The 25,143-nt window shown below is 44.4% G+C and overlaps 2 protein-coding genes across 3 annotated transcripts in view; one reads left to right on the forward strand and one right to left on the reverse strand.

Annotated features, from left to right (window-relative positions):
- The window catches only part of LOC120981117 (fatty acyl-CoA hydrolase precursor, medium chain-like), a 675,808-nt gene that overhangs the window by 200,351 nt on the left and 450,314 nt on the right, over window positions 1-25,143 (forward strand). The window lies entirely within an intron of this gene.
- The window catches only part of LOC120981114 (fatty acyl-CoA hydrolase precursor, medium chain-like), a 63,131-nt gene that overhangs the window by 32,034 nt on the left and 5,954 nt on the right, over window positions 1-25,143 (reverse strand). The window contains exons 3-6 of one of the 2 annotated variants that reach the window (XM_040410606.1): window positions 8,198-8,402; window positions 7,651-7,789; window positions 7,257-7,390; window positions 4,387-4,540 (exon numbers count right to left, since the gene is read on the reverse strand). In XM_040410606.1, the coding sequence (XP_040266540.1) occupies window positions 4,387-4,540; window positions 7,257-7,390; window positions 7,651-7,789; window positions 8,198-8,402 (632 nt within the window). The remainder of the gene's footprint in view (window positions 1-4,386; window positions 4,541-7,256; window positions 7,391-7,650; window positions 7,790-8,197; window positions 8,403-25,143) is intronic. The other variant, XM_040410607.1, reaches the window with a different exon arrangement.

Raw genomic sequence — 25,143 nt, forward strand, 5'->3', positions numbered from 1 at the left:
CCAGCTTGGACACCTAGTAGTTGCAAGGCACAGAGGGATCATTGAGGATGCTGACACGGTCTGCTACATACTCCTTCACCATCTTCCAAAAAGTTTCGCTTCTTGTGACACTAGGCCGCGCATCAGGGTGAGGGTGCTGGCGGGGTGTCATGAAACTGTCCCAGGCTTTGAAGAGTGTTGCCCTGCCACTGTTGGAACTGCTGTGTGTTCCCCTCGTCTCCCCTCCTCAGTTGCCCAAGGAACTACATACTCTGCCGCCAGTGTTGTCAGCTGGAAATTTTAACACAAGGACCTTCTGGTATTGCACCCTTTAGCTCGTCCTCTCCACTACAGGAATGAGAGATGAGAAGTTCTCTTTGTAGTGGGGGTCGAGAAGGGTGAGCAACTAGTAATTGGTGTTGTCCAAAATGTGTAGAACGCGTGGGTCACGGGAAAGGCAGCATAACATAAAGTCAGCCATGTGTGCCAGAGTCCCAACAGGCAAGACTTCGCTGTTGTCATCAGGAGGATGACTCTCAATCTCCTCATCCTCTTCCTCTTCTTCTGCCCATCCATGCTGAACAGATGGAATTAAACTTCCATGGGTACTACCCTCTGTAGCGGAGGCAACCGTCTCCTGCTCCTCCTCCTCTTCATCGTCCAATACGCGCCGAGAAGATGAACTGAGGGTGGTCTGGCTATAACCCTGTGTAATATCTTCCCCCATTTCCACCTCTTCCACATGCAAAGCATTGGCCTTAATTGTGAGCAGCAAGTGTTTGAGTAGACACAGAAGTGGGATGGTTATGCTGATAATAGCGTTATCGCCGCTCACCATCTGTGTTGATTCCTCAAAGTTTCTTAAAACCTCACAGAGGTCAGACATCCATGCCCACTCCTCGCTTGTGAAGAGCGGAAGCTGACTGGGAAGGCGACGACCATGTTGCAGCTGGTATTCCACTACTGCCCTATGCTGCTCACAAAGCCTGGCCAACATGTGGAACGTGGTGTTCCAGCACGTGCTCACGTCATGCAACAGTCGGTGAGCTGGCAATTTTAAGAGCTGCTGCAGCGTTGACAGACCGGCGGAAGCTGTCGATGACTTGCGGAAATGTGCACACACGCGGCGCATCTTCACCAGTAGCTCAGGCAAATTGGGGTAGGTTTTGAGAAACCGCTGAACCACTAAATTAAATACATGGGCTAGACATGGGATGTGTGTGAGCTTGCCGAGCTCCAAAGCCGCCACCAAGTTAGGCCATTATCAGACATAACCATGCCTGGTTTTAGGTTGAGTGGCGAGAGCCACAGCTCAGTCTGGTCCCTTATCCTCTGCCACAGCTTTGCGGCGGTGTGCTGTTTGTCACCTAGGCAGATCAGATTCAGCACGGCCTGTTGACGCTTCCCCACTGCAGTGCTACACTGCTTCCAGCTACCGACTGATGGCTGACTTATTCTGCAAGAGGATAATTCTGAGGTGGAAGTGGAGGAGGAGGCGAAATGGGGGTTGGAGCCACTAAAATAGGTGCTGGCGTAAACCCTGATGGAATTGGGGCCCGCAATCCTTGGCGTCGATAGCACCTGTGCCATCCCAGGGTACGAGTCACTCCCAGCCTCCACAACATTCACCCAGTATGCTGTCAGGGAAATGTAGCATCCCTGGCTGAAAGCACTTGTCCATGTGTCCATGGCTAACTGGACCTTTCCAGTAACTGTGTTGGTCAGGGCACATGTGATGTTACGGGACACATGTTGGTGTAAGGTTGGCACGGCACACCTTAAAAAATTGTGGCGGCTGGGGACTGCGTAACGAGGGATGGCCAACGACATCAGGCTGCGGAAGGCCTCAGTGTCCACAAGCCTAAATGGCAACATTTCCAGGGCCAGTAATTTGGAAAGCTGCGCATTTAGTGCTATGGCCTGTGGGTGGTTGGCTGGGTATTTGCGCTTGCGTTCAAAAGCCTGGGGTAATGACATTTGGACACTATGCTGGGACAGGGAAGTGGATGTGATCGCTGATGGTGCTTGCAAAGTTCCAGGTGCAGGGCGGGAGGCATCCGGGCCTGCGTATTGGACAGGCGATTGGCCAGCACGTAACACAGGGGAAGAGGAGGCAGTGGTGTGACCCGCAGACACAGATTGTGGACCTAGGCGTTTGGCCCACCTATTAGGGTGCTTTGATGCCATGTGGCGTATCATGCTGGTGGTGGTGAGATTCCTAGTGTTAACGCCCCGGCTCATTTTGGTATGGAACAGGTTGCAAACTACTATTCTTTTGTCGTCCGCACTTTCCTCAACAAAGCGCCATACTGCGGAACAACTACCCCATGGCAATGGAGATTTACGAAAGGGGGTGCTCCGTGGAACAGTTGCGGGCCTGTTTAGTGGTGTCCACTTTTTACCTTTTGCCACCCCACTGCCTCTTCCAGCCTGTTGCAGTGCTGCAGATCCCTCCCCCTCTGTACTGCTCTCCTTGATCGACTTGTTGCCACCTTCCCAAGTTGGGTAAGTGACCTCGTCGTCCAGAACCTCCTCTTCCACTTCCTCACTCTGATCATCCTCCTGATTTGTTGACCTAATCACAACCTCAGTGATTGACAACTGAGTCTCATCCTCTTCATCAACCTCTTGAGACAGTAATTGCAATTGAGTCATTGGTAACTGTCTCATCATCATCCACCTCATTAAACACAAATTGCCATTCCCCAGCGTCATGTTCTTGTGACTCTGGATGCTCAAGAGGTTGGGAATCGGGGCACAAGATCTGAGGTCCCTCTTCAAGCGTGCTTGGCGAGAGGGCCAAATCAATTAATGGCGATGAAAAGAGGTCCTCGGAATTTCCGTTTGTAGGATCACTTGTTTGGCCAGACTGTAAATGGTGGGAGGAAGGAAGATCAGGGTGAGGTTTGTGTGGACCAGACTACTGGGTACTGAGACCGAACTTGGTGGAAGACAGGGTGGTGCTTAACCGACTGGAAGCATTATCTGCTGCAATCCAACCGACCACCTGCTCGCAATTCCCTGCGACCCATTCCCTGACACACACACGCGCTATTGCAGCGCAGATGTAACAATTCACTGCAGACACAGTTTATAGGAGAAATGTGTATAAATTATGGAAAAAATATAATTGTTTTCACTAATATTTTTCCCAATATCTGGCCCTGACACACGGTATTGCAGCGCAGATGTGACAATTCACTGTAGATCCCGTTTACAGGAAAAATGTGGATAAATTATGGAAAAAATATATATATTTGTTGTCAGTAATATTTTCCCCAATATCTGGCCTGACACACAGAAGGTATTGCAGCACAGATGTCACAAGTCACTGCAGACACCTTCTATTGAAAACGTATTGTAAAGTATCGGGGGGGAAAAAACTCGCTGGCTAAATTATATTGCTGCCAGCCTGCCACCACACACAATAGTCCTTAAAAGGACTTTTGGGTCTTTGAAACATTTTGCTATCGAATATATTGCGATCACACTCCCGAAACTATCTGTCCCTTACTAAGCACAGCTCTCCCTGACTCACAATGAGCCGAACCCCAGTCATCGGGTGCTGACGTGTTCCGGCCAGCCAATCACTGTAATGCCAGTAACCAACATGTAGGACATGTTGGCTAATCTCTCAATTTTAACACCAGTTTGAGGGCTTAGTAAGACCGCAGAGTGCACCTGTCTTTGTTTTTGTTATGTTATATATACTGTTTATCACATCCACACATTTGCTATCCTGTGTAGGATGTCCATTGTGGTACTTGTGGTCCGCTGCAGGCATCCTCCATTGTATGCATTTTTGCTGGGGATTGCCATTAGCAGCGGACCACAAGTGCAGGATCTGCCCCCCCCAGTATAGATGCACCACTGCATATGGGGTTGAGCACTTCCTGCTTTTTAATACCACGTCACTTTGTAGTTTGTAGATAGCAGTACTTACCTGCACGTTTATTGGCTGCTTAGCAGCCGCAAAACGTGCGGGGAGAAGACTCGAGCATGGCACTCGAGAACATGTGGTACTTGGCCAAGTACCACCATGTGCCGAGCATAGCGATGCTCGAGCCGAACAGGTATTCATCCGAGCATGCTCGCTCAACACTAACGGCCAAATATACAATAATATAGCAATATATACCTATATATGGTACTCCCAGGTCTGGGGTACTTCACAGTGATGGTGTGGATTGAGTTAACCTTTTATTTGCCACTTATGTATTGTCTGTCCTTTGGCAAGAGTGGAATAAATGCCCTGGGTGAGACCTCAGCCTCAAGGAAAAGGAGAATTGAGGTGAGTAAATTACATTCTTAAGAAGTCAGACACAGGATGAGAAGCTTCCCAGGAGCGATCGATGCTCAATATAGATAACTAGATAACAAACACAACAAACACTAGAGAGAACTTACAATAGCGGAGACGCACATCGCACCGGAAGATTCACCAAATATAGTGACGGACCTGGGGTCACCACCAAAATCTGCAATGTTTTCCTGTATCCATTGTAGGGCAGCAACTTGGTCCATAAACCCATAATTACCAGGAAATTGCTTATCTCCCGTACTGAAGTAAAAAAAATCGTACATTGTATACAAAGACTGAGTCTGAAACCGACAACTATTGAAAACTATTACAGAAAGCAAAACAAATAAATATACCTCAAATTTACTTATTCTGCACTGACCCCAAATTACATCCTGTATTATACCCCAGAGCTGCACTCACTATTCTGCTGGTGCACTCACTGTGTACATACAGTACATTATTTATATTGTTCTAATCCTGAGTTACATCCTGTAATATACCCCAGAGCTGCACTCACTATTCTGCTGGTGCAGTCACTGTGTACATACAATACATTACATTTCTTATCCTGTATTAGACTCCAGAGATGCAGTCACAATCCTACATTCTTCAGAGCTGAATTACATCATATTCAGCTAATTATATTGTATATAGACTATACTAACGGCTCCTGTGTTGGGGCCTACCTTGTAGTCTCTAATATCTGTGGAGGATTTTATGTAAAATGTTTTGTAAATGGTGTGACGTTGTCTTTAGCAATATTAGGGATCTGGTCATGTCCTAGAGACCCGCCTCTATCCAGTAACATATCGTATCTGTCATGTGATGTTATGTACAAGTCGTGTGCTTCTCTATACTGTGATGCCACCATTATGTAGCATTGTCTGTAACAAGGAAGACCCTTTGTGCGGCCCAGTCTGAACCAGTGTGGGGAATATACAGTACAGACCAAAAGTTTGGACACACCTTCTCATTCAAAGAGTTTTCTTTATTTTCATGACTATGAAGGCATCAAAACTATGAATTAACACATGTGGAATTATATACATAACAAACAAGTGTAAAACAACTGAAAATATGTCATATTCTAGGTTCTTCAAAGTAGCCACCTTTTGCTTTGATTACTGCTTTGCACACTCTTGGCATTCTCTTGATGAGCTTCAAGAGGTAGACCCCTGAAATGGTTTTCACTTCAGGTGTGCCCTGTCAGGTTTAATAAGTGGGATTTCTTGCCTTATAAATGGGGTTGGGACCATCAGTGGCGTTGAGGAGAAGTCAGGTGGATACACAGCTGATAGTCCTACCGAATAGACTGTTAGAATTTGTATTATGGCAAGAAAAAAGCAGCTAAGTAAAGAAAAACGAGTGGCCATCATTACTTTAAGAAATGTAGGTCAGTCAGTCAGCCGAAAAATTGGGAAAACTTTGAAAGTAAGGGCTATTTGACCATGAAGGAGAGTGATGGGGTGCTGCGCCAGATGACCTGGCCTCCACAGTTACCGGACCTGAACCCAATCGAGATGGTTTGGGGTGAGCTGGACCGCAGAGTGAAGGCAAAAGGGCCAACAAGTGCTAAGCATCTCTGGGAACTCCTTCAAGACTGTTGGAAGACCATTTCAGGGGACTACCTCTTGAAGCTCATCAAGAGAATGCCAAGAGTGTGCAAAGCAGTAATCAAAGCAAAAGGTGGCTACTTTGAAGAACCTAGAATATGACATATTTTTAGTTGTTTCAAACTTGTTTGTTATGTATATAATTCCACATGTGTTAATTCATAGTTTTGATGCCTTCATAGTCATGAAAATAAAGAAAACTCTTTGAATGAGAAGGTGTGTCCAAACTTTTGGTCTGTACTGTACATCCCTGTGATAATCCAATTGAAGATTCCCGATGAGACTGGGAAATGGGTTACTGGGAGCAGGAATAAAGCTGCCCTGCTGTACTCCGATTAGCAACTACCAAACCGAGGTGGACCCCATCTCTGCACCCAAGCTCATTGAACCGGTAACTAAGCTTTTCAACTGAATACCAGGAATGTGAGTTAATTTATCATAAGCCATAACTCATTCCAGATAAAACCTACAGATTAATAATTTGCATAATCAGGTACAAATTGAGAGTTGCAGAGGGACCAATTTTTGTGATACGTGTGGTTACAACTCAGTCTATTTGCAGAGTGTCCCTCCTGAGTTAATTCAGCTGACAGCTCATGTGAAGTCTTATCTCTGATCTCCTGACCTCATAAACACTCATTATAGCTAAACTCCTATCAAACTGATAAGAAAGTGGCTTAAATGAGTGTTTATAAGGTCAGGAGATCAGAGATAAGACTTCACTTGAGCCGCAAATATCACAAAAACTGCTGATATTTTGATGTTTTATAGACCAATTGAAAAAATATATATATTGTAAGCTCAACATGAGTAAATTGCAATAATAAAAAAAATTGCCATAAAAGTGTCCATAGCCTTCAAAGTCTAAAACTTTGCCTTGTGCTCTGAACCTAGCTTCATTACAGAACACGTACGGTTGGGTTATTGTGTGCATGCTTGCAAGTGGGGCGCTGTTGGGGTTTCTATTGGCTCCAAATGTAATTTGAATGCAATGGATGGTGGCAGTGTGTTTGGGATGCCTGGACTGTGGGCAGGTGGTATTTATGCTCAGTTTTCAGCCTGAGTGGAAGGTGAGGGGACAAGGCAGTGGTGTATATGACATCCTCCCCTCCCCTTCTCCGCTGCATTATAACATCTAAGATAAAGGGTTAAGGTTAATTTCTGTTCACCGCTTTCAATTACAACCAGCAGAATTGTGAATGCTGCTCTGGAGTTTAATACAGATGGATACTTAGTAGAAGATTAGCCATTAAATATATTTACTTAATTTCTGAATATTTTGTGTAAATTAACCCTATATGTAACCAGTACAGTCAAAAGGAATGTTGAACATGCAGTATATAGCAGTGATAGAGCTTTACCTGAAGAATCCTGGGATCCCCAGCCTGTACTGTATGGTCACAACCACTACGTTCTCATAGGCGCTAAGTGCAGAGCCATCATATGTACTGGCCGTCCCCAAAACCATCGCACCACCGTGTATATAGCACATGACCTAGGGAAAAGGGGAGCAGATTAACATTTATTGGAAAGCCATAATTCTTAAAGGGCCACTACCTCATATGTGAGAACCTCATGAAAGGTGACAGTCTATAAGGTGCAGATGAAATTCTCTGCAAAACTACAACTCTCAACATGTCCTAAGCACCTGCATCTGTCCAAGCATGGCAAGAGTTATGCTGGAAAACAAACATTGCAAAATTATAATATTACAAGAAGTATGAAGGTATTACCCTCTGATTTCCTGGCACTTACAGGTAATTTGGATTTCTTGTGTCTGTCGGCTGGTGTATACACATTCATGTACAGGCAGTCCTCTGAGATTGGGGGCATCACAGGGGAGGATCGGTAACCGACTATTAATTTACTCATAACCAGTTCAAACTGTAAACACCTGAAATATACAGAAGCAATGAAATGTATCTCCATCTATGTCATTGGTCTTGTAAATATATACCTACCACTAAAGTGGTGTACAATTACTTGTGAAAGTATTCACCCCTTGGTTTTTTTACCTGTCTTTTTACATTACAACCTAGAAGTAAAATTGATTTTAACTGATATTTTACATAATGGACCTGAGAATAGTCCACATTGTTACAACGGAATGAAAATATAAAGCATGTAACAAAATAAATAAAAGCTGAGCAGTTGTCAGTGCAAATGTGTTCACCCCCTTCGCTATAATATATGTACTGTATATACAGTCATGAGCAAATTGTCCTTAGAAGTTCTTAAAAAGTCTTGGAATTCAAAGAACATACAGTATATATTCAACGGCACCACAAATACATGGACTCACATGGGGGCATACTTGGAGGCGTCTCTAACAGAGCTCCACGGCTCAGGAGGTTCCGGGTTAGCAAATCTCAGAGGTCCGACTGGAGGTTTTGCAAAAGGGACTCCATAAAATACATCAATGACTCTTGATGTTTCCTTTACTGGCACCGTAACACCTCGTAGTTGTCCATATTTCGTGGTCACTAATGGCCTTTCATCATTTTGATCTGGAAACAAAACATTTTTCTATATTAACTACTATAATACTTCTCCTATGTACAAAAATATAACTACTATAATACTGCTCCTATGTACAAGAATATAACTACTATAATACTGCTCCAATGTACAAAAATATAACTACTATAATACTGCTCCTATGTACAAGAATATAACTACTATAATACTGCTCCAATGTACAAAAATATAACTACTATAATACTTCTCCTATGTACAAGAATATAACTACTATAATACTGCTCCTATGTACAAGAATATAACTACTATAATACTTCTCCTATGTACAAAAATATAACTACTATAATACTGCTCCTATGTACAAGAATATAACTACTATAATACTGCTCCAATGTACAAAAATATAACTACTATAATACTTCTCCTATGTACAAGAATATAACTACTATAAGACTGCTCCTATGTACAAGAATATAACTACTATAATACTGCTCCTATGTACAAGAATAGAACTACTATAATACTGCCTCCTATGTACAAGAATATAACTACTATAATACTTCTATGTACAAGAATATAACTACTATAATACTTCTCCTATGTACAAGAATATAACTACTATAATACTGCTTCTATGTACAAGAATATAACTACTATAATACTGCTCTGTACAAGAATATAACTACTATAATACTGCTCCTATGTACAAGAATATAACTACTATAATACTGCTCCAATGTACACGACTATAACTACTATAATACTGCCTCCTATGTACAAGAATATAACTACTATAATACTGCTCCTATGTACAAGAATATAACTACTATAATACTGCTCCTATGTACAAGAATATAACTACTAGGGGGGGCGGAGCCTGGCTGTGTAGCTGAATGGCTGCTAGTTTCTGAGCTCCTCAACCTTGCTGGTGTTTTAACCCCTATAATCAGCTTACAGCACCGCTCTAATGGCAAAGTGGGTAAAGATAGATCCAAGGATCAAGCAGATCCCACTCCAGTTCGGTCCAGACAACCAGATATGGACCAATTTCTAAGAAAACAACCGAAGCTCCGGTCGGCTGGGACACCTAAGATGGCCCCGGCTCAGCTATCTGACATGGAGGAGGATTCAGATGCCGGGAGTGTCTCTGATGCTTCTACCTGCAAATCGCGCAGACAGGGGAGATCCTTCACTAAAGCTGCACTTCTTGAAGTGCTTAATTCAGCACTAGCCCCTATAAAAAAGGATCTGTCTGAAATAAAGGAAGACCTGAGGAATATGGGGTGTCGGGTGTCTGACCTGGAGAGCACACAGGAAGCTGCTCTGCAGAGAGAGGAGAAGTCATACAATGTAATCCGATCCCACACCGACCTGCTGAATGAAGCTCTCCTAAGAATTGAGGATCAGGAGAATCGCAGCCGCAGGAAGAACCTGAGGATTCGAGGCCTCCCGGAATCGATTGCCAGTGAGGCGCTTGATAAAGTTGCTCGCGAAATATTCGCGAATATTCTGGGTGCCGAAAAATCGGATCGGATAATAATCGAGCGCATACATCGAGCGCTTAGGCCCAAACCGAAAGCTACAGATCCTCCTCGCGATGTAATTTGCGGCCTCCTCAGCTATGTCGATACAGCCGCACTGATGAGAGCCAGCAGAGAAGCGGAGCAGCTACAGCATGAAGGTACGCCAGTCCTGTTTTTCCAAGATTTGGCCCCATCCACACTGGCTAAAAGGCGTATTCTTCGCCCACTCCTGGACGCCCTTAAAGCTGCTGCCACTCCATTCAGATGGCTGTACCCTTTTGGCATTGCAGTCCTTAAAAACGGACGCCAAATCACTATCCGCTCGCCGACGGATCTACAGGCTAGCTGGTCCCAGCTGGGGTTAACCCCTATCGATATACCCTCGTGGATGCCGGCGGATCTAGAAGACCCACCCTTACCGCCACCCCATGCGGGTGAATGGCGCTCCGTCCGCACAAGAAAAGGGCCCAAAACCAGGGCTGAAAATTCTGCTCAAGCTCCGACCTGAATATAGGACCGTGAAGAGGTTCTCTGCGTTTTCTGTTCCAGTTCTACTCTAAGTATACGGGACTCTGTGCCTTATTGTCTGTTTATTGTTTAGTAATGGATCCCTCTTCTTCCAGGCTTTTATGGTTATTACCATGGTCTGGTCATTTCCCACTCCCTGCTCTCACCTTAGTTTGCAGGGGTTAACCCGGCTTTACCTACGGGTCGCCCTTCCCCTTTTGATGGTCAGTCATTGGCCCTCTTTAGCTCTGCGGGACCCCCCACCTGACAGACCCCGGCTGGTAGCCGTGATGAGAAAGGGTCGCCTCACAGTCAGGTGCTCAGTGGAGCTTCTGTTACAAGCTTTGTTTGCACTATTGTTATGTTCATTAACCGTTTGTCTCCCCTCCTTCCCTCTTGTGTCTCACCCTCCCCATTGTAGTCAGATGTCATTTAGAGTCTATGTAGATGCTGATTGTTTTTTCTCTATTTTAGAATGTCGTCCGTTGTGATATCCTCCCTGAACGCCCGTGGAATGAACGAGCCTTGCAAGCGGTCCCAAATCCTGGCCCTTTTACAAAGGGATAAAGTGTCTATAGCATTCTTCCAGGAAACCCACTTCAGAGAGGGTAAGACCCCCAAATTGCCCCCCAAAAGATTTTCTCAATGGTTCCACAGCACGTATAGTTCGGCTAGCAGGGGTGTCAGCATAGCGATCCACAAACAGCTCCCCTTTAAGCATTCTGCTGTCTCCTCGGACCCTGAGGGTCGTTACCTGTTTGTTAAGGGCACTATCGCTGACACCCCTGTTACCCTGGCAACTGTATATGCTCCCAACAGAGGGCAGGTTGCTTGGCTCGTTCAGACCCTTGGCTTGTTATCCACCTTTAAGAAAGGTATGGTGATTCTAGGCGGCGACTTCAATGTCACCCTGGAGCCTTCCATAGATTCCTCAAATGGGAAGTCCGCCATTACACATGTACGCTTACGGCGCCTCAAACTCGCCTTACATAGGCTAGGTGTTATAGATATTTGGCGCACCACAAACCCCTCTAGTACGGATTACACCTTCTACTCAGCTGCTAAATCCTCCTACCATAGACTTGACTATCTATTCCTGTCTAAAACCCATGCTAATAGGGCTATCCGATCCCACATAGGGAACATCACCCTGTCTGACCATGCCCCGGTATTCCCGAGTGTTTCTCTGCAGGACCTCCCAAAGAAGGAATGGAATTGGCGTATTAATGACACCATTATCTCTGACCCCTCCCATGTCGCTAAATTGTCCTCTACCATAACAGAATTTTTCACACTTAACCCCCTAGGCCCGGACGCGCCCTCCCCCTCCATCACTTGGGAGACCCACAAGGCGGTTCTGAGAGGTGAGCTGATAGCTCTAGGGGCTCATATTAAAAAGCAGCGGAACCAAGCAGTGGCGGCCCTCCTCTCCCAGATACAGGCGCTAGAAATAACGCACAAAAACTCGCAGGCCCTTAGATGTGCCTCGGACCTGTCAGAGGCTCGCACAAAGCTTAAGAATTTGCTGAATGTCACGTCAGCCAAACTACTTTTACGTGCCAAATTTCGGTCATATGCCCACGGAGATAAGGGGAATAGGCTAATGTCAGCCTTAGTTAAAAAACAGAAAGCCGATTCCTTTATCGCAGCTGTCAAGGATGCCAAAGGTACGCTACATAAAAGCACCCCAGACATAGCAGATTCCTTTTGTGCCTTCTATAGGGACCTATATAACTTAGAGCCACCAAACCAACTTTCGCCAGCCCAAATAGGGGAAGCGACTGAGAAGTTTCTCTCCTCCCTCCAGCTGCCTACTATCACCCCATCACAGTCGGCCCAGCTCCTATCCCCTATCACAGACTCTGAAATCAGCAAGGTCCTCTCCTCCATACCTTCTGGGAAAAGCCCAGGCCCTGACGGCTTTACCATCTCCTACTACAAAACCTTTAAGCACATCCTGATCCCACATTTTAACATCCTTTGTAATTACTTACTCCAAGGAGGTTCCCTCCCCCCACAATCGCTATCGGCCCATATCACAGTAATTCACAAAGAAAATAAAGACCCCCTAAACTGCGGGAGCTACCGCCCTATTTCGCTTTTAAACACTGATGTGAAATGGTGGGCTAAGATTTTGGCCCATCGGATCCAGTCGGTTCTCCCTGACATTATTAATAGGGAACAGGTGGGATTCGTCACTGGCAGACAGGGGAGTGAAAACACGGTCCGCGTCATACACTTAATCACGCATGCTCGGCGGAATTCTATACCGCTAGCCCTTCTCAGTACAGATGCAGAGAAGGCCTTTGACAGGATCAACTGGCATTTTATGTCTCGGGCACTGTCAAAATTTGGCCTTCCGGACCAGTTCATCCAGTCCATCTTCTCACTCTATTCGCTCCCCTCTGCCAGGATTCGGATCAATGGCACACTCTCTCCAACTTTCCCCATTACCAATGGGACGAGGCAAGGCTGCCCATTATCACCGGCCCTTTTTGTTATTGTCATGGAGACACTGCTGGCTAAAATTAGGCAAGATCCGGACATCCAAGGGATCACCTTGGGATCTCATACCCATATGACAGCTGCCTTTGCAGACGATCTCTTAGTCATCACGTCCAATCCCACGACCTCATTTCCCAGGCTCCAAGCTCTTTTTGAGGAATATGGTTTGGTCTCTAATTTCAAGATCAATTATGGTAAGTCACAGGCCCTAAATATTTCCTGCTCAGCCGCTTCCATAGAAATGATCAAACGCTCCACGGCATTCTCGTGGGCTCCCAAGTCAATCCCATTTTTGGGCACCCATATATCAGCGAATCCTGAGGACCTTTACGAGCTTAATCAAGCCCCTTTACTTAGATCTATTAGAGCACACCTGCAATCCCTAAAACTCCCGTTCATTTCGTGGATTGGAAGGAAGAATTATATTAAAGCCTTCATTGTCCCTAGACTACTTTACTTCATTCAAACACTACCTATTTGGCTACCCCATTCCTTCTTTGTGGAGGTCCGCAGAATCTTCTCAGCATTTGTATGGTCGGGTAAGTCCCCCAGAATAGCATACACCGCCCTCACTCGGGAGAAAAGATTGGGAGGTTTTGGCCTGCCAGACATATACCTTTACTATAAAGCGGCAATGCTAAGCAGAGCTCTAAGCCTCCTCTCCTGGCGCCCTCTCAATCTTGCCTCCCAATTGGAGTGTGATATGCTCACCTATAAAGATAAACTGGTCTTATGGGGTTTGCGGAAAAGTACTGCTAATAACATTTATGCCTCGCCTCTGTGGAAGGGCTTACTGCTAGAGTGGTCCAAACTATATCAGGCGTCAGTTCTTAAGTTCCCTAGTATGAATATCCCCCTGCACCTGCTTCAGGCCCATATTCATCCCGCCACCACTGCACCATCAGGAATTTGGGCCCTACTATCTAGCTTAATGTTACAAGATATTATATCTGAGTCTGGTGCTTTAAATTGGAGTGATGTTTTCGCTCTTCCAAAGGTCCAAAAGGCTTCCTTTTTGGCAGTTATGGCCTTTAAAAAGGACCTAAAGCTTATTGAAAAGGTCCCACGACCCACAAATGATCCCTCATGGATGGAGGGGAAGATTTCAGTAGGCCAACGCCCGCGGAAGCCTCTCTCCACATTATACAAGGAGCTGCTCTCCTCCACCCCTCCAGATCTGTGGTTTCTCTCAGCTTGGGAGGAGTTATCCATAACTTTGTCAGAACCTGAGAAAGCCTTTATCCTCACACACTCACATGGATTCAACCGTTGCATTAAAGGGACTCTGTCACCACTTTCTAACCCCCCCTTTTAAAAGTATTGTTATCTCCATGGCGCCCCTGTGATTACAAAGGTGTTGTTAGAAGATAAATTCGCCGTCTCCTTTTGATAAAAAGAGCTTTTATCTAACCTGTCAATCTTCTTGATAAGGTGCCCAGGGCGTTTCTGTTGGTCTCAAGCTGCCGCCCGCCGCCGCCGCCGTTGGTGCCCAGCTCCTCCCCTGATCCTTTCAGCGCCGCCTGAATGTAATGAAATACGCCTCCGGCTCTCGCTCAGTGCCCCCTCCTCCTTTTCAAAGATCCCGCGCGTGCGCACAGGCCTGTGCCTGATGCGCCCGTGCGGACATTTAGAATCAGCCTCATCAGACGAGCACTGCAGCCAGCCACTCAGAGCCTGCCAAGCGCTGTATGGAGCCGCACGTCTGCCCACAGCTGATTTCAAAGACCCACAGAGGACTATATTATATCCCCCTTTTCTCCACTCCATATTTGTGCGCACGCGCGGGATCTTTGAAAAGGAGGAGGGGGCACTGAGCGAGAGCCGGAGGCGTATTTCATTACATTCAGGCGGCGCTGAAAGGATCAGGGGAGGAGCTGGGCACCAACGGCGGCGGCGGCGGGCGGCAGCTTGAGACCAACAGAAACGCCCTGGGCACCTTATCAAGAAGATTGACAGGTTAGATAAAAGCTCTTTTTATCAAAAGGAGACGGCGAATTTATCTTCTAACAACACCTTTGTAATCACAGGGGCGCCATGGAGATAACAATACTTTTAAAAGGGGGGGTTAGAAAGTGGTGACAGAGTCCCTTTAAGATACAAGCTAACTCATACAAATTGCTCACAAGATGGTATAAAACACCAGAATATCTACATAAAATCAATTCTGATATCCCCGACCGTTGCTGGAGGTGCGGAGGAGATGTTGGTTCTCTTTCTCATATATGGTGGAATTGTGAAAAGATCCGGCCTTTCTGGATAGAGATCGAAACTACTATAAATAAGATCTGTAATACCCAGGTTAGATTAGACGCAAAGCTCCTAATGTTATGGTGTCCTAATGACACGCTGACCCCCTCAAGGTTAAATCTACCGACTATGCTTATAACAGCAGCTCGCCTATTGATTCCATTGTTATGGAGAAATGATTCTCCTCCATCCCTCTTGATGTGGACCGAGAAGGTGGATCAGCTTTACCGGTTTGAGGAGCTTGCACACTGGGAGACTCACTCTAGAGCAAAGTTTATCAAAACATGGTCCCCTTGGAAGCTTTATCGTAACTTCTAGATTCACACGAAGCATATGATAGACATCTATTACCCCCCCCCCTTACCTCCTTTCCCCCCTCCGCTCTTCCCATGTCTTGTCTTTACTTTTCCGTATTAATTACTTTTATGCACATGTTAATGTGTTATTGAGTCATGTCGCCACTGCACTTGAATTGATGCGCTTAGTGAATAAGCATTTGTCCAGCTGCGCCTGGTATTTAAGTGATTGATTTGTCACATGACTATTTGCGTTTTCTTCAATAAAAAGAAATTTGATTAAGAATATAACTACTATAATACTGCTCCTATGTACAAGAATATAACTACTATAATACTGCTCCTATGTACAAGAATATAACTACTATAATACTGCTCCTATGTACAAGAATATAACTACGGTACTATAATACTGCTCCTATGTAAAAAAATATATATATAACTACCATAATACTGCTTCTATGCACAAAAATATTACTAATATAATACTGCCTCCTATGTACAAGAATATAACTACTATAATACTGCTCCTATGTACAAGAATATAACTACTATAATTGTGCCCCTTTGTACAAAAATATAACTACTCTAATACTGCTCCTATGTACATGAATATAACTACTATAATACTGCTCCTATGTACATGAATATAACTACTATAATACTGCTCCTATGTACAAGAATATAACTACTATAATACTGCTCCCATGTACAAGAATATAACTACTATAATACTGCTCCTATGTACAAGAATATAACTGCTATAATACTGCTCCTATGTACAAGAATATAACTACTATAATACTGCTCCTATGTACAAGAATATAACTACTATAATACTGCCTCCTATGTACAAGAATATAACTACTATAATACTGCCTCCTATGTACAAGAATATAACTACTATAATACTGCTCCTATGTACAAGAATATAACTACTATAATACTGCTCCTATGTACAAGAATATAACTACTATAATACTGCTCCTATGTACAAGAATATAACTACTATAATACTCCCTGCTATGTACAAGAATATAACTACTATAATTCTGCCCCCTGTGTACAAGATTATAACTACTATAATACTGCTCCAATCTACAAGATTATAAACTACTATAATACTGCCTCCTATGTACAGGAAAATAAATAATAAAATACTTCTATGTACAAGAATATAACTACTATAATACTGCCTCCTATGTACAAGAATAAAACTACTATAATACTGCCTCCTATGTACAAGAATATTACTACTATAATACTGCTCCTATGTACAAGAATATATCTACTATAATACTGCCTCCTATGTACAAGAATATAACTACTATAATACTGCCTCCTATGTACAAGAATATAACTACTATAATACTGTTCCTATGTACAAGAATATAACTACTATAATTCTGCCTCCTATGTACAAGAATATAACTACTATAATACTGCCTCCCATGAACAAGAATATAACTACTATAATACTGCTCCTATGTATAAGAATATAACTACTATAATACTGCTCCTATGTATAAGAATATAACTACTATAATACTGCTCCTATGTACAAGACTATAACTACTATAATACTGCCTTCTATATACAAGAATATAACTACTATAATACTGCTCCTATGTATAAGAATATAACTACTATCATACTGCCTCCTAGGTACAAGAATATAACTACTATAATACTGCCTCCTAGCTGTGAGGACGTGTGTGAGTAGCTCTCCTGAGCCTGTGGATGTATGTCCAGAGCCCAGGGTGTGGCCAGCCCGGGTGGGGAACTTCCCTCAGCAAGGCCCAGGCTTCCAGGCCAAACATTGCAAGAAAACCTGAAACAGCAAGTTGTGGCTTCCAGCATGGCCTGCCAAAACCGCACCAGATCTGCAGCAATGCCTCTACAGGTAACCAGGAATGCCATGTCTACAAACACTGCAAAGTGTGAACAGGCCTCAGCAGATGCAACTGCAAGTACTAGCAGTAAAGCTGGAAAGGCAAAGCTGCAGGAGACCGGTGAATCCAAACAGCCTGGACCCCTGCCCCGACTAGGACAGCAGGTGAAGGAGACCACGCGAGCACCTGAGCTGCAGATGGCGGAGGAGATCCCGGCTCTGGTAAGGAGAATGGGGGAGTTAAAGCACCACAAACAACTGCTGCAGATGCAGATAGACTGTGTATATAACCTGAAAACTGCACACCCCGATAGTAACACATTGTACGATACCAAGCTGCACTCACTGAGCATAGAGCTGGCACAGGTGGTGAAGGAGATGGACTGTGTCCTGGAGAGGATGGGGCCCCTGGCCGAGTCCTACGGGAACCAGGAACGCTTCTCACAGCAGAGACAGAACAGTGACTCTGGATCCCGCTCCTCTAGAGAACAATCAGGGTCCGTGTCCCCAGATGAGCCCCGGCATGTGACACAACCAATACTGAAGCCTGCAAGTTTCTCTTTCCAGAAGGGAGGTGGGCAAGTGCAGCCGCAAGAACCTTCAGCTGTCCCTGAGCAACATCCTGGATATGTGGCACCACGAGTCCCAGCAGAGCCAGCCCAACGGCAGGACAGTGGACATGTATCCATGGGTCAGGGTGATGCGGAGACGCAGGAGAGCTCTGTTACTGGGGCACAGACCGGGGACATTGATATTGTACCTGAGGGGTTGGGGGCTGGGGATACTGTACAGTCTGTGTGGGATATAGAGGTGGATGGTGGTCAGGAAGGTGTACAGAATGATGTCTGTAATTTCCCCCCCTTAACACAACCCACATCGGATGAGACTGTCCCCTCTAGTGCAGACGCGCACCCCAATACTCAGGGTAGTGCCCCCCGTCAGGCCCCTCTAGTGGAGACACTCGCCCCAATACTCAGGGTAGTGAGGCCCGTCAGGATCCTCCCAGAAATGCCTGGAGCCGCGGCGCTCCATCCTTCACCTCCAGTGCAGGCTATACAGGCCAGGCGTTTAAGAGGAGGAACGTGGTGAGGTTTAAACACCGAGGCACCAAAGAAGACCTCCCCGATAGGAGGTTTGTGGTGAGGGAACTCCTGTGCCACCAGATGGGGTTTGCTCCAGAGGACATCCTGGCGGTGATAAATCTACCAGACAGGCAGGGCTATGATGTCAGCTTTAAGCTTATGTCTAGTCTGGATAGGTTCTGGGCAAACTTTGCCAGGGTTAGAGACACCGAAGGCTGGAATAAGTTCATTTTCATTCCCATTTCCAAGCCAGACACTGTTATTGTGAATATTATTTTCTGGAATGAATCTGTTCCTCCCCAGGACATTGTGGTGTGGCTCCGGAGGCACTGTGACCTCGTGTCCGACCTCACTAAGAACAGGGACGATGATGGTGTCTGGACTGGAGGGTGGAAGTTGCTGGTGAAGCTGCGCCAGCACAATAACATCACCTTACATCTCCCTAACTCCTTCTTTATCGGTAGAGAGAAGGGCGTCTGTTTCTATCCTGGGCAACCTAGAAAGTGCTTCAAGTGTGGCAAGGTCGGTCATGTGGCAAATGTGTGCACAGTGGTCAAGTGCAACCTGTGTGGTGAGCTCGGCCATCTGAGTGCCACGTGTAAGAACGTTAGATGCAATCTCTGCGGACAGATAGGCCACTCACATAAGGATTGCCCAGATGCCTGGCATAACGTATGCAGAGAGCTTCCAGATGAGGAGTTAGTGGAGGCCGCAGACGCTATAGAGGAGGAGGCTTTGATGTCAGGGACCATACTGACGAGGCACGAGGTACAACAGGGGTCAGGTGAGACAACACCCGAACCTCAGCCTTCAGAGAACACACAGGGCACCATGGAGGTGGTCACTCAGGACCAGTCTCAGGCAGCCGCCTCTGTATCACCTTCTGTATATGAAGAGGCCAAGAGGAACAAAAGGAGGAAAAAAGATAAGTCTTCCCGTAAGTCTGAGGAGGGACATAACCTGGGCCAAAACACCAGGAAAAAAGTCAGTACCGGTGCAGGTGTCATGGTCCTATCAAACAGATATGAGGCGTTATCAGAGTCTGATGGGGATTATGAGGAAGAGCAACAGAGAATAGATAATGAGTGTGAGGCAGACACAGGGGACCCCCCAACAAAGAAGAAGCCCCCTCCTGTAGAAGCCCCTGTAGAGTCAGATATGGAGACCGGTGGTAGGCAGGAAGCCTCTGATCCTGACCTATGATGATGGGAGTCACTTATCTGCTCTTTCTCTGTTGTCTTGTGATGGCTGGGTTTTTTCTAAAAGTTGCTTCGAGCAATGTGAACAGCATCAAAGTAAGAAGGACCAGACACGCGGTATACGATCACCTCAGATACCTGGATGCAGATGTCATCTTTCTGCAGGAGACACGTTTGAACACCTTGGGGCATCTACGTGAGGCTGAGAGTGAATGGCGGTCTGGTCCTTCTTGCTGGTCGCTGGCTGTGGAGACTTATGCCGGGGTGGCCATATTGTTTAACACCAATGACGTGACTGTGCACAGGTTAACGGAGGTAGCTATGGGAAGGTGCCTGGTGCTGGAAGTGACCATCCATGGTAGACGGCTCCGCTTTATTAACATCTACGGCCCACAGACAGTGGCTGAGAGAATCCAGCTGTTTAATGATGTGAAGCAGTATCTTTTCACCTCTATACCTGTGGTAATGGCAGGGGACTTTAATGTCACTTTGTCATCAGGTGACCGGTCCTCGGGCAGAGCGGTGGTCAGAGACTCCAGAGTCTTAAGTAACATAATATCGCAGGCTGGCCTAAGTGATGTCTTCACATGGGGTGGCAGAAAGCCAAACTTCACATATTCTTGTGCTGACAGAAGCAGTAGAATCGACATGGCGTTTGTGAACCCCACAGAGACTGTTAGCGGGATAAGTGAGAAGGTCGTCCCCTACTCTGACCACCTGGCTTTGTTTTTTTGCTTGGGAGCCACTAGACGCTCTGATATTGGTAGAGGGCTATGGAGGCTTAATTCCAGCCTCCTGGATGATGTCTATGTCCAGGATTGTGTCCACTCTCTTTTCCAGGTTCAGCTACAGAGAGTGGACTTTTATAACAACGTGGCCGACTGGTGGGAGGATGTCAAGGTGGAGATCAGATCCCTCTTACAGAGACTGTCAGTTAAAAGAGGGAAGAGTAAGTATAGCCAGTATCTCAGGCTGCGGAAAGAATTGGAGTCACTGTATTCGGCGGGTGGGGATGAAAAACAAAAGATCGACCGACTGAAATCTGAGATAAGGCAGTATCAGTAGAGCAGGTACACCTCCCTGGTTCTGGAACGGGATTATGGGACCTTAGGGGCTCCTGATCCCTTTGAGAATTGCAGGGAACGTGTGGCTAATAAATCGGTGGCAGGTCTCACTGACTCCCAGGGTGTTTTGCAGGAATCTCGGGAGGGTATCCTGGGGGTGGTGAGATCTTACTATGCTGACTTATTTCAGAAGAAGGTTTTGGATAAAGAGAAGATGACTCAATTCTTGGAGGCAACTCCAGGCCCTGATACTAATGATGTGGACTTTTCTCCTTTGACAGCAGAATTAACGGTGGAGGAAGTTAAAGTGGCCATTGATCAGTTACATCTGAAGAAGGCACCAGGTCCAGATGGTATAACAGCAGAATTCTATAAGAAGTTCAGAGACCACTTGGCCCCAATCCTCGTGGACGTGTACAAAAATTGTCTAGAAAATCACCTGATGCCTCCGTCCATGAGGGTGTCCTCGCTAATTCTGCTGTCTAAAGGTAAGGAGCCTAGTGACATCAAGAACTGGAGGCCGATTGCCCTCTTGAATGTCGACAGGAAGATTCTGGCAAAAATCCTGTTCTCTAGGTTAGTCTGTTTGTCCCGGGCACTGTTGGCAGGCTGTCAGTTTGGCACAGTAAAAGGGCGGAACATCTCTGGAGCAGTCATCTCGATAAGGGAGATGTTTGAGAGATGTAAAGCTCTGAGGTGTGGGAGATATGTTGTAGGTCTGGACCAGGCTAAAGCTTTTGACAGAGTGGATCACGAGTATCTATGGGCCACTTTGTCGAAGTACGGTATTCCAGGACAATTTGTAGATTGGCTGAAAACTTTATATTGTGAGGCGAAGAGCTTTCCTCTAATCAATGGTTGGCAAGGGGACACTTTTGAAGTAGAGGCAGGGGTGAGACAGGGTTGCCCTTTGAGTCCACTGCTGTATGTGTTTGCCTTGGACCCGTTCCTGAGGTCACTACAGGAGTGTGATTTTCAGGGGGTGCTGGTCCCCCACTGCTTGCCTTTGAAAGTAGTTGCCTATGCGGATGATGTGACTGTGGTGATATCTGAGCCTCGAGAGGTGGAGATGTTGTCTGCAGCCATCAGAAGCTACTCGGAGGCCTCAGGGTCTCTAGTCAACCTTGAGAAGAGTCAAGCTCAACAGCTTGACTAAATGGTAATTGGCCAAATGTGGCAATTTTTTTAAAAGAAAGCTCAACTCCCTGTCCTACTGCCATTTTCTGGAAGACACCTTCTTCAAGCAGTGGTACAGGAAGAAGTCTGCATCCTTCAAGAAAAACATGATTTTCATGCAGGACAATGCTCCATCACACGCGTCCAAGTACTCCACAGCGTGGCTGGCAAGAAAGGGTATAAAAGAAGAAAATCTAATGACATGGCCTCCTTGTTCACCTGATCTGAACCCCATTGAGAACCTGTGGTCCATCATCTAATGTGAGATTTACAAGGAGGGAAAACAGTACACCTCTCTGAACAGTGTCTGGGAGGCTGTGGTTGCTGCTGCACGCAATGTTGATGGTGAACAGATCAAAACACTGACAGAATCCATGGATGGCAGGCTTTTGAGTGTCCTTTCAAAGAAAGGTGGCTATATTGGTCACTGATTTGTTTTTGTTTTTGAATGTCAGAAATGTATATTTGTGAATGTTGAGATGTTATATTGGTTTCACTGGTAAAAATAAATAATTGAAATGGGTATATATTTGTTTTTTGTTAAGTTGCCTAATAATTATGCACAGTAATAGTCACCTGCACACACAGATATCCCCCTAAAATAGCTAAAACTAAAAACAAACTAAAAACTACTTCCAAAAATATTCAGCTTTGATATTAATGAGTTTTTTGGGTTCATTGAGAACATGGTTGTTGTTCAATAATAAAATTAATCCTCAAAAATACAACTTGCCTAATAATTCTGCACTCCCTGTATGTACCCTAAAATAGTACCATCAAAACTGCCACCTTATCCCGTAGTTTCCAAAATGGGGTCACTTTTATGGAGTTTCTTCTCTAGGGGTGCATCAGGGAGGCTTCAAATGGGACATGGTGTAAATAAACCAGTCCAGCAAAATCTGCCTTCCAAAAACCACACAACGCACCTTTCCCTCTACACCCTACCGTGTGCCCGTACAGTAGTTTACGGCCATATATGGGGTGTTTCTGCAAACTACAGAATCAGGGCAATAAATATAGCATTTTGTTTGGCTGTTAACCTTTGATTTGTAACTGGAAAAAATGGATTAAAATGGAAAATGTGTCAAAAAATTGAAATTCTGAAATTTTATCTCCATTTGCCATTAACTCTTGTGGAACACCAAAAGGGTTAATGACGTTTGTAAAATCAGTTTTGAATACCTTGAGGGGTGTAGTTTCTAGAATGGGGTAATTTTTGGGTGGTTTTCAGGAGGAAGTCAAAGACGACGAAACGCGCGTCGAGGAGCGGCACCCCCATCCATACCGCCACCACACAGGTATAGACGAACTTTAGATGTGGTTTATTTATATGCATTAGTCACTTTATTTCAATCATATCAACATACTGACATCCGTGCAGTTGAACTTAGCAAGGATTATACATCCTGCAGTCTCATATAGTCATGCACATAATATGTCCACTTGATACCAATACATGATTGTTGTAGTTTCATTGCCATAGTAATTGGGCGTTATAGATGTGAAAATTTGGATATCTTCACTATATATACTGTTTGTATTAGCGTCATGTACACTTTTTAAATGAATTTCAATAAATATATTTTATTCAAGGAATTACATATACTCTTTTGGTTGTTGTTGATATGTATTATAGAAGTAGAGAAATTGAAACTTGGAAATTTGTTAATTTTTCAAAGTTTTTGGTAAATTCGTTTTGTTTTTTTTATAAATAAAAATGATTTTTTTTTACTCCATTTAACCAGTGTCATGAAGTACAATATGTGACGAAAAAACAATCTCAGAATGGCCTGGATAAGTCAAAGCGTTTTAAAGTTATCACCACTTAAAGTGACACTGGTCAGATTTGCAAAAAATGGCCTGGTCCTTAAGGTGAAATATGGCCGTGTCCTTAAGGGGTTAAAGAGGACCTTTCATGGGTTTTCATTAATTGAGATAAATACCTTCACTTGTGGGGTAATCCCTGCTGATGCTGCCACCCTGCCTGATGTTTTAAAATAACGCTCCTACACCCCGCTGTGCCCCCCTGTAATTTTCGTGCTCAGTATGTTAATACTGAGGATTGGTACAGCCATAACTTTTTTATTTTTCTGTTAACCTATCCATTTGAGGGCTTATTTTTTGCAGGACAAATTGTACTTTAATATGGATTACAATGTAGTGGGAAGCGGGAAAAAAATTCCAAATGGGGTGAAATTGAAAAAAAAAAGCACAATTCCTCCACTGTTTTACGGGTTTTGATCCTATGGCATTCCCTTTTGCAGCAAAACTGACCTGTGCCCTTTATTCTCTGGGTCAGTAGGAGTACAATGGGGGTAAGGGGGGTGGCAGGGGAGGAGCCAGGGCAGGTGGTGGGATAGGCCGGGGATGGGTAGTGGATGGAGTTCGGGGGCCCAATTCAGATTCTTGCTATGGGGCCCAATGATTTCTATGTACGCCCCTGTACAAGAATATAACTACTATAATACTGCCTCCTATGTACAAGAATATAACTACTATAATACTGCTCCTATGTACAAGAATATAACTACTATAATACTGCTCCTATGTACAAGAATATAACTACTATAATACTGCCTCCTATGTACAAGAATATAACTACTATAATACTGCTCCTATGTACAAGAATATAACTACTATAATACTGCCTCCTATGTACAAGAATATAACTACTATAATACTGCTCCTATGTACAAGAATATAACTACTATAATACTGCTCCTATGTACAAGAATATAACTACTATAATACTGCCTCCTATGTACAAGAATATAACTACTATAATACTGCCTCCTATGTACAAAAATATAACTACTATAATACTGCTCCTATGTACAAGAATATAACTACTATAATACTGCTCCTATGTACAAGAATATAACTACTATAATACTGCTCCTATGTACAAGAATATAACTACTATAATACTGCCTCCTATGTACAAGAATATAACTACTATAATACTGCTCCTATGTACAAGGATATAACTACTATAATACTGCTCCTATGTACAAGAATATAACTACTATAATACTGCTCCTATGTACAAGAATATAACTACTATAATACTGCTCCTATGTACAAGAATATAACTACTATAATACTGCCTCCTATGTACAAGAATATAACTACTATAATACTGCTCCTATGTACAAGAATATAACTACTATAATACTGCCTCCAGTATACAAGAATATAACTACTATAATACTGCTCCTAAGTACAAGAATATAACTACTATAATACTGCTCCTAAGTACAAGAATATAACTACTATAATA

The sequence above is a fragment of the Bufo bufo genome, chromosome 10 (assembly GCF_905171765.1).
Source record: "Bufo bufo chromosome 10, aBufBuf1.1, whole genome shotgun sequence".
NCBI lineage: Eukaryota > Metazoa > Chordata > Amphibia > Anura > Bufonidae > Bufo > Bufo bufo.